Raw genomic sequence first — 7,673 nt, forward strand, 5'->3', positions numbered from 1 at the left:
TTATTTCAGTGCAAAGAGATAACTGTACAAAATGTGACTACACAGCTCTCTTAAAGGTGGGGAAAATAATCAAAATCTACCTTACATATAGACCTGGAGTAGTCTCGTTATATAGTTGATTTTGATTGATTGGTACTTTGATTGGTAGATTGGAAGTGCCTTTGATTGGTACTTTTCTTTAGTGATATATGATTTGAAAAGTTTGAGAACCACTGCTCTAGAACAAACCGCTCATTATCCTTGTTCGAATGCATTTATTTTGAAATGCCTATTAATAGTAAACACAAGACATCCTATAACCTCTATGGTACATAAATCTCAATAAATTATGAATACTTTAGGATGAAATGAAGAGACTGTACACAGTATTATGACATGTTAAGTGCAATTGATACATAAATAACATTACAACATGACATCCTTCAAACAGAAACATACATTACTTTGGTCATCAACTTAAGTTTTGATGCATTAAAGGGAAGGATTTTAATGCTGATTATATATATATATATATATATATATATATATATATATATATATATATATATATATATATATATATATATATATATATATATATATATATATATATATATATTTTCTCTTTGCCCTACAAGCTTTACATGCAGAAAATAGAAAGCAATCTGCCCCTTTAACAATCAAAACTAAACTGGCTCAAGAATCCCTTGAATAATCTACTATGTTGTGCTAACATTTGACAGTCAAGTTAAAATTGTCGTTTCACCACTCACTCAAGTATTTTCAAGTATTATTATGATAACTAGTTGTCGGTAAAATGTAATGTGTGAATTATAAGCCTCTAAACTAAAGCTAGCAGTCAGGCACAAAATATTTCAAAACATGCACTGATGTAGATTGAATGATACGATTTTACATGCTGCTAAAACTATTGAGAGTCTAAAGCTGGTCAAGTTCAGTGCAACCTACAAGAATCCTTTCTTGTATGACTCAATAATGTACCCTTCTGCTCCCATATCATATATTAGAAAAATACATTGTCAGCAGGATTTTCTCAATGGAATAAATAAAGACTCTATTGTCTGTGCATCTACATGTGCGGGCAAGAAATAATGTGTTAATAAGGACATAATACTTTAAGGGTTCAAGTAGCAGGGTCACTTGTTTTTGTCCTCCAGTCCACTCTCCGCTCTCAGGGCCTGGCTGCTGGCTGTAATGTAATCGATCCAATGTTTAAGGTCCTCTGGAAACTCAGGACATTCAATCTAATGGAGAGAAACATAGAGAAATCAATCAGTATATCTGTGACACATTACTATATTAGTGAATTACACTAACATTAAAAGACTAAGACTAATCCATCAAAATTACATCTATATTTTTATTGTAATATCACTTATTACCAGATTACATAATTGTTGAGCATATTAACAATCCTGTTTATCATTGACAGAACTTTGGATCAATATTAGAAGAATTATTTTATTTAATAAGTCATAACTATGCCAAGAACAGTCAGTACACAAATCATAGTTACTTAACCATCTTTAAGTGGAAGCGTTGCCAAATTAATTGAATAATATAGCACAATGTGGTGTTGCGTGTTCTTGTCTCTGGGTCCTGTGCTGTGAATAAACGTCTTAAGACACCCATGGTATTAAAACTCTTGGGATACTTGTATTACTTCCACAACACCAGTAGTTACACAGTGTTTAGGCTTGCCTTTGTACTTAGGTGGATACTGTATCTAATTTAGTGCTCACCTTTTTCTTGCACACATGCTCAATAATCTTCTCTGGACTGCTGTTCACCATATTCTGCTTGCAGAGCATTATGGCTGACACAAAGCCATCCTTTTTGGAAACAAACCGCTGCTCCAAGTAAAATGCCTTATCGTCCCATCCCAGCACTTTGGTTCGGATCGAAAAGGCCTCGCGGAAATTCAAGGATCGCCTGTACCTTATTGTAGAGGCCCCTACCACCATTTTGGCCCCCAGTTTACGGGAGGCCATGAAGAAACCATTCCTCACGTAATGATGAAATCTAGCAAAGTCACACTCCCTCAAGTATCGGGAGTTGTTCATGTGACCCATGTAGTCCAAGTCGTGAGGAGTGACCAGGCCATCCACGGTTTGTTGGGCTAAAATGTCCGAGACGCCGGGCTGAAAACAGGCTTCCAAAAACACCTGCACCCCCCGAAGGAAGTACCACACGTCCAGACTGCAGAAGAGCAGGAGGAGGGCACACACCACCAGGAGCAGCAGCATCTCTCTGGAAAAAACAAGATTCAGTCATTGCTTTTTTTTAACACATTGAACCAATGGCATTCTAGTCCATCCAAAATAATGCATTTTGAGGGGTTAAATACAGAGGTGAATACACTACAAAGTGACTATGCTTTTAATAGTTAGATCTATCATCTTCATTGAAAGCATTTTACCATAACATAAAAAATGAAGTTCAATTGGAAAACTATAATAACGTCATTGATACGTTACAGTAACACTTTTAAGGATATCATCAAAAGCCAGGGCATCCTCTACATGTTACAGGGAAAGCGGCCTTTTCTGTTCAGTACAATAATAATCTACTTTTCCTGAACTGTCTTTCTTATTGTGCCTGTAACTATTGCTGGGTTCCAGATGCCATCATAACTTTCTATAGGCCAATAATATTGAATATACGTGGGGGCCAAGAAACTAACATAAATATTGTTAAAATGCTGTTTTGGTTGTAATACAAGAAGTTAATGGGTCTAATCACTGATAGAAATCATCAAGTTAAACATAAATTAATTGATCTTTTGGATATTTCATGGCAAAGTACATTGTAATCAATAGGGAACCCCCCCATCGGACAGTATGACACCATCACAATCCACATCTGAAAACCACTAATATTAAACACAGTTGACCTTATGAATGTCATTTTAACAACATTATCTGAAACTACTTTTGGAGACAAAGCTCACAAGGAAAATGTATTAAAATAGAATAGCCAGCAGTCTGATAAGCTAGCGGTCGGTCTCTTAGAAAGTTATAGCTTTATAGCCTTAGCATCATAAACCTGGCGATGCATCACGTTAGCTTAGCCCGATGCTACCTTGGCTGTCACCTGGCCTTGGAAACGCAAACACTGGGCACTGGCAAAAAATTACAAATATTTTAATAGCTTATTAGATGTATTACAACAGAAGAATAGAAATGCAAAACATAGCTGTATATCTGTGTTATTAAGTACTTACAGACTGTACGGGAAAGTGCGAAACCATGGGACTCGATACAACTTGGAAGATACCGGCAGAATGAATGAACTTCCGCATTGGGTTGACACGTGACTGCACTATTCGCTCGCGCTATACAGTCTATGGTGGTACAGAACACAACCAAAAGTACTGCCAAAACAAACCTTGAACATTTCATTATTTTGGAAGATGAAAGATGACTGATGAGGTATTGCTGAAAACTAAAATAAAAAATGTACGTGCACGTATAAAGGTGGTATACATACCAACAATCCTTTGAGTGGTTTGGCTATTTGGTAATATAACAAGCAGTAGTGGAAGAAGTACTCAGTTTTGTTGCTTAAGTAAAAATACAGATACCAGAGCAAAAAATACTCAAGTAAAAATAAATGTATGACATGTAAAAAATCCCTTTTGATAAAGTAATTCAGGAGTAAAAAATTAAAGTATTTCATGCATAATTTCATATCTCATAAAGCTTCAAATATAGTGATTTTGTTTGTGAAGAAACAATTAAATCTATCTTTTTTTATCTATATATTTTGTTTGCTCAAATTATGAACATGTTAAAAATAAACCCCTCGGTTCTCAAACAATAATGAAAAATACTTTTACTTTACAGTCCTGTTCAAAAATGTAGTGAAGTAGAAAGTAGATACCTGCTCCCAAAAGTACAGATACATAAAATGTGTTCTCCAGTGCAATACTTTACCACTTTTACTTCATTACATTCTACCACTGATAACATGAATGCAGTTGTGTATCCTTTATGATTTATTACCATCAACAACAGTATCAAGGCACAAGTAGGCTTTTCCTTTTTTAAAATAAGATACAGTAGTCACATATATCTAAAGGTTTTAAATAGCTAACATATTAATACAAGTTCAATCAAACACCTTTTCACAATTTTAGTGCATCTCATAGCTGATCTTTAAGTAGACAGCAGCGTTAGCATTAAGGCTAGGATACATTTTCATCACAGTACAGTTCGTTTTTTTTTTATTAAAGTAGAAAAATACAGTAATTTTTGTGGCTTTGTAAACATCAAACTTACTGTACTAAACCTTACTTATTGTCGCTCATGTTAGTAGTGCATTTCAACAACACTGTACCCATTATTGCACTGAAAGCAGATGACACAGCTTCCTTTTACCAGTAGGACTTTTAACAATAGAAGATAAATGGTCTTCATTTGTTCTTGTCATCCAGTCCACTCTCAGCTCTGAGGGCCTGACTGCTCGCCGAGATGAAGCTCACCCAGTGCTGAAGATCCTCTGGGAATTCAGGGACCTCAACCTGTGGAGGAGAAGACCACAGATGTGACCAGTCATGATTCAATTGAGGCAGAGGAAGAAATCATTTAAACACTAGCAGGCTTTTAGACAAGTAAGTATATATAGTCAATTTTAGGAATATAGATATAATTTTAATAGTGCTTTTCATAGTTGCTAAACTCAAAGCTATTTGAAATACCCCTTTAAAACAAACTTTAAGCCAAAGCCAGTAAGACAGTTTGAATATTCTGTAACATTAACAGTTTTTTCATTACATTCACATACATACATTCTTACATTGTGTTTAAAGTAGACTGCGTGCCATGTGCCGGTTTGTATGTCTAAGGTTGTGCCATCATCTGTAAAGTTAGTTATTCTGAAAGGCCGGATTAAAATAGTTTGGAAGTACAAGAGTTGCAGTAGAATTAGTTAGTAGTAATAGATGTTTTATTGATAGTGCTCTTTCAGGACTGATATGTTTTGAACAGCCTGGTACTGATATAAAGGTTCTATCCCATTCATTCAGTTTGTAGGCTGTGCAGACAAATGGTTATTGTTTATATGTTTGTTATATTTGGCAGTGAGTAACAATCAATATCTAACTTCCACCTTAATTTGATAAAGTTAACTTATTAACTGTTTGATTAAAAAAAAACAACAACAAAAAAACATTAAATAGCAATAGGATTTCGTATCTCATCTTACCTTCCTCTTGCACAGATGTTGCATGATCTGGTCAGGGGTGCTGCGTATAACTGACTGTTTGCAGTACATGACAGCGCACACCACTCCATCTTTACTTGACACAAATCTCTGCTCCAAGTAGAAGGCCTTGTCATCCCATGTCACAATCCTACTCCTCAGCTCATACGCTTCTCCAATACACAACGCCCTCCTGTACCGAATAGTGTTAGCCCCTACCACCATATTGGCCCTCAGAGCTCGCACAGCCTTGAACACACCGTTACGAGTATACAGGGAAAAGCGGGCAAAGTCACATTCTCGGAGATAGCGAGCGTTGTTCATATGACACATGTCGATGTCATTGAATGTGACGCGGCCCGAGAGGATTTGCTCTGCTGTGATGTCGAACACTGGAGGCTGGAACCAGGCTTTGAGAATGACCACACCGGCCCGCAGGAAGTACCACACATCCAGGCAGGAAAACAGAGCCAGCAGAGCCCCGAGCAGCCACAGCACCCACCACATCTCAGGCTGAAGAGGAGGATAAAGAAGTTTAGGAGTTTATCGCTGATATGGTCAAAACATATGGTATTTGTCTAGTTTTGAGTTAGTACTGATACTTTGAACAATGCAACATTTTTTCTAAAGATATGATTAATTCCTGTTGGGAAACTAAGAATAAATAAGAGATGCACCAATATGAGACTGCTATCGGACATCAGCGCCAATATTGAACATTTTGGTGGATTTTCCAAGTTATCAGTTCGGCCAGTAAGCCATTTGGGTCTATAAATTGGTGTAATAAGACTTTATTGGATAATGTTGGCCCAAAATGTCTCAAAATATTAACCTTTTTAACCATATTTTTACAAAACTGTTCTGTAAACTTTTTTTTGTGCCATATGCTGCTTGTCTTTAAGTCTTTGCCCTAGTATCAACTGATAGCAGACACTTAAAGCCAGTATAGTCATAAAAACCTGGATCAGTGCATCCCTAAAATAAATTGCTATTTAAAATAATGTACAAAGAGATTTATAGCAGGAGAAGATGAATACAAAAGATATCCAGGTTATGTTAATGTGAAAACTATAATTCTACATTTAATTCCAAACCTACATCATCTACAATAGTTTGGGCAAGGGAAAAACGTTGAAAAGTAACATTATTAGGTTATTATGGAAAAGGGATCTTGAGCTCAGTCAGTGGAATAAAACGAAGGCATTTAGAAATAGTCTCAGGTCTGCAAAACGTGAGGACCTAAACAGGTTTGACAAGAAAATCAGTGTGTTGATGGCTCCCCTTCTTCAGTGCACCACGGTAAAAATCTGAGGGAAATAAATGGGTCCTGAGTAAAAACATTGTTGGAAAGCATTTACAAATCAGGAAACATGATCATGAATGATGTGTAAGCGACTAAACTCAACAAACTAAACGCTGGGTTAATAGAGTTTTAACAGTCTCAAGTTTTCCTAACATAAAATTAGTACGATTGACTACAAAAACTGTAAATCCTACAAGCAGAATGTCTTTGGAAAGTGTAAATCCAAATTAAACTTAGACTTACCTGTTGTATGGACACTAGTTTAGCTGCAAATGACTTGACTCAGCGACATCGAACACTCGGCTGGATGATCCTGACGAGTGCTTCCGGGTTGCACTTCAAAATAAAAGTCTGGAACAATTTTTGCTCATGTGTACCAAGACCAACTATCTTTAAAAGTATCTATATAGTGTCTATATCAGTTTATTTATCAATTTTATCATTGCGGCAGAGAAAATTATGAAAACCTATTATGGCCAATAGTTTTATTATTATTGTTGTATATATATATATATATATATATATATATATATATATATATATATATATATATATATATATATATATATATATATATATATATATATATTGTTATATATATATATATATATATATATATATATATATATATATATATATATATATATATATATATATATATATATATATATATATATATATATATATAATTATTACTTGTGTAGTAATAAATAAATAAATTAATTAATTAATTAATTAATTAAAAAAAAAAACCTAAATGAAAGAAAACCCAATCCTGAGCAGCTCATGGTGACACCCCCTATTTATGTTGTTAAAAAAAAAAAAAACCTATTCCACTTTTGAGATTGAGAATATCCAGTTCTAATAATTTTAATAAGATATATTTTTATTTTTTCCTCAAAATAATGGTTTCTTAGTATTAACAGGGTCACCTCTGCACAGATCTGACCTGTAACTTGGTCTGGTACCTTTTACCGCCTGAATGTGAACATTGAACAAAAGCTATATGTAAATCATAACAGGATGCAGTCTGCAAAAAAAGATGCAAACATATGATTTTTAAAACATGTTCCCCTGGATATGTACAAAAGCTGTTATGTTACATTTAAAGGTGTTGGCCCTGAATTGTTTTTACAATGCATCTACCTGCTGACACATGCTTGAAAAT

The 7,673-nt window shown here is 34.8% G+C and overlaps 2 protein-coding genes across 2 annotated transcripts; both read right to left on the reverse strand.

The window, feature by feature from the left end:
- Positions 1-592: 592 nt before the first annotated feature.
- LOC117385765 (protein THEM6-like) lies at positions 593-3,299 on the reverse strand. Its single transcript, XM_033983093.2, has 3 exons — positions 3,224-3,299; positions 1,743-2,250; positions 593-1,244 (listed from the first exon to the last, which is right to left on the reverse strand). The coding sequence occupies exons 2-3, from the start codon at positions 2,244-2,246 to the stop codon at positions 1,137-1,139; spliced, it is 612 nt and encodes a 203-aa protein (XP_033838984.1). The 5' UTR covers positions 2,247-2,250; positions 3,224-3,299; the 3' UTR covers positions 593-1,136.
- A 680-nt stretch (positions 3,300-3,979) lies between these two features.
- On the reverse strand, positions 3,980-6,834 carry LOC117385764 (protein THEM6-like). Its single transcript, XM_033983091.2, has 3 exons — positions 6,749-6,834; positions 5,206-5,715; positions 3,980-4,522 (listed from the first exon to the last, which is right to left on the reverse strand). The coding sequence occupies exons 2-3, from the start codon at positions 5,707-5,709 to the stop codon at positions 4,415-4,417; spliced, it is 612 nt and encodes a 203-aa protein (XP_033838982.1). The 5' UTR covers positions 5,710-5,715; positions 6,749-6,834; the 3' UTR covers positions 3,980-4,414.
- Between the last annotated feature and the right edge of the window lie 839 nt (positions 6,835-7,673).

The sequence above is a fragment of the Periophthalmus magnuspinnatus genome, chromosome 17 (genome assembly GCF_009829125.3).
Source record: "Periophthalmus magnuspinnatus isolate fPerMag1 chromosome 17, fPerMag1.2.pri, whole genome shotgun sequence".
Classification (NCBI taxonomy): domain Eukaryota; kingdom Metazoa; phylum Chordata; class Actinopteri; order Gobiiformes; family Gobiidae; genus Periophthalmus; species Periophthalmus magnuspinnatus.

What these genes read in the sequence shown, in the direction of transcription:
- LOC117385765 (XM_033983093.2), bottom strand. Translation starts at nt 2,246, where the DNA reads ATGCTGCTGCTCCTGGTGGTGTGTGCCCTCCTCCTGCTCTTCTGCAGT. An exon ending in AGCATGTGTGCAAGAAAAAG is followed by an intron (nt 1,245 to 1,742) that starts GTGAGCACTAAA and finishes TCTCTCCATTAG; the next exon opens with ATTGAATGTCCTGAGTTTCC.
- LOC117385764 (XM_033983091.2), bottom strand. Translation starts at nt 5,709, where the DNA reads ATGTGGTGGGTGCTGTGGCTGCTCGGGGCTCTGCTGGCTCTGTTTTCC. An exon ending in AACATCTGTGCAAGAGGAAG is followed by an intron (nt 4,523 to 5,205) that starts GTAAGATGAGAT and finishes TCTCCTCCACAG; the next exon opens with GTTGAGGTCCCTGAATTCCC.